We start from the raw sequence: 2,188 nt of genomic DNA, 5'->3' as shown, positions 1-2,188 counted from the left end.
TATTCAATCAAAAAGAAAAAGATAATTAAAGAATCAAAGAAGAAATTAAAGAAAGAAGATATTAAAATTATTGAAGTAGAAATTAAGAACAAAAACAAAGAAGTTGAAGACATAAAAGTGTAAAAATAAATAAATAACACAGAAAAACTAAAGAAAATCACAAGAACAAAAACAAAGAAGAAAGAATGGATGAATAAGAAATAATAATATATGACAAAGTAATATACATAGTTATAAGAATTTGAAGACTAATACACAAAAAATATAAACACCTAAAAAGAATAAACAATAAAACATAGATATGAACAACCACGTTAATCACATTTATAAAGGCAAGAATTATTAATATTTGTTGTACCAAACTCTAATAATTTGATTTAAAGGTTTACTTTAAAAAATATGATTAAAAAATGAAAAATAACAGAGAAACTGATTTATTATATTTCATCTTATTTTTAAAATTTGTTTTGGGATTATAAAATGTCTTATAAAACATTTTAATATTTTTTCATTAGATTTACTTAATGAATTAAATCTCTCAGTCAATAATCAAAATGAACACAAAACGGGTAGTTACTGTAAATGATATTTTTTACCAAAATTCTTTACACAATTGTTACCGTAATATAACACAATGGATAAATAATCATTTGACTCATTCAACTATTCTTATAACTCCATGTGAATATAATAAAATTCCTCAATTGAAAGACTTTCTCAACTTGCTAAATCAAACAAACTCATTTTCCTTGAAAATGTGTCCGTTAAATAATTCTTTCAATTCAAAAAATAGTTGTTCTTTTGATTCAATGAAAGAATGGATAATCATATCGTCTCAAATGCATAGCCTCTTTGGTAGTGACTGGAAACGAAGTTATTTATTTTGTTATTGTGAAATTACTGTCGACCAACTAATTTCATTAGTGTTGGATTACACTAGGTGTGCTAAAATGCCTTTGATACTTGCAATGCCACAATACCAGATAACTGAAATTCAAACACCAAGTAAGAATATAACTCCTTTTAGACATACTATTTCGTTTCTTCAAGATAATATTTCTAATAATATATTATTATAAAAATTATTTTCTATAACTTATTTATTTTTTATAAATAAAAAAAGCAAACTTTGTATTTTAAAATGATCAATATCGAAGAAGTTGGCATCTGTGCAATTGTTTTAATTGTCATTGTTGGGATTATTCTTTTACTTACTCAGTACTACTCAACAAAAACACCTCATAGAGTTTCTGTATTTAACTGGTTTTGGAATCGACAGTCATATATACCAAATGAACCTTATTCAACACAACTCAGAAGGTATCCATCAGACTTTGATAGAAGTGTCAGTCTTAGTACAAATAGTCTTTATAATGACTATAACAAATATGCCCCTCAAGTCACAAGAGAAACAATTCCAATTAGAAGAGACAATGTCTACCAAGTAAGATCTATGGAAAACGACGTGAGAACAAGACAATTTTCAAATGAAAACTTGATAGATATTGATAGTGAAGATCAGATGGAAGAAACTTCCGTTCATCATCCTTTAAATCCGGAACATCATTACCAGGAAGATTGGGTTTCAATTAACCAAGATATTGACAACCCACAATCTAGAATGGACAGAAGTGAGATTTCAGGATTTCTTTATTCAAATGGTCAAAAACAAAACAAATATGATACTATACTTGAAGATGGGTTTACCATAAACAACCAAAACACAAGGTCCTATCAAAATTCATACCAACAACAGTACCAACAACCTTATTCTGGATATACTTATTTCCCTCATTAATTATCTGTTAACTTTAATAACCCATGATCGTTTCTTTTCTATTTTTTATCTTGAAAAGTTTAAAATAATTTAATCAGCTCAAGTCATGAAAAAACTATTTGAAGGGAAAAAAATAAGTAAAATAATCTTATAAGAATCACATCGTAATGATAATAAGATTTTAACTAGAACTTATAAACTATTAAATCTAAAAACCTAATCAGATCTATGCGTGAAGTGATTACTATTAATATTGGTCAAGCTGGATGTCAACTTGGAAATAAATGTTGGGAGTTATTTTGCCTTGAACATGGAATTCAACCAGATGGAACAGCCATTGCCAATACTAACGAAAAAAGGTCAGTTATAACTGGAGGAATAGACACTGCTTATAATGCCTTTTTCCAAGAA

The 2,188-nt window shown here is 27.1% G+C and overlaps 2 protein-coding genes across 2 annotated transcripts; both read left to right on the top strand.

Annotated features, from left to right (window-relative positions):
• Window positions 1-1,141: 1,141 nt before the first annotated feature.
• On the top strand, window positions 1,142-1,798 carry ENU1_136290 (hypothetical protein; the record flags this gene model as incomplete). The annotated part of the gene is made up of 1 exon (XM_008860192.1): window positions 1,142-1,798. One exon carries the CDS (start codon window positions 1,142-1,144, stop codon window positions 1,796-1,798), a length of 657 nt encoding a protein of 218 aa, XP_008858414.1.
• Window positions 1,799-2,005: 207 nt separating this feature from the next.
• On the top strand, window positions 2,006-2,188 carry ENU1_136280 (tubulin alpha-1 chain; the record flags this gene model as incomplete). The annotated part of the gene is made up of 1 exon (XM_008860191.1): window positions 2,006-2,188. A coding segment is annotated over one exon (135 nt), but the record flags the coding sequence as incomplete, so codon positions are not given.

This window comes from Entamoeba nuttalli (assembly GCF_000257125.1).
Source record: "Entamoeba nuttalli P19 unplaced genomic scaffold asmbl_5682, whole genome shotgun sequence".
NCBI lineage: Eukaryota > Evosea > Mastigamoebida > Endamoebidae > Entamoeba > Entamoeba nuttalli.
This window is presented reverse-complemented; position numbering and strand designations above follow the sequence as displayed.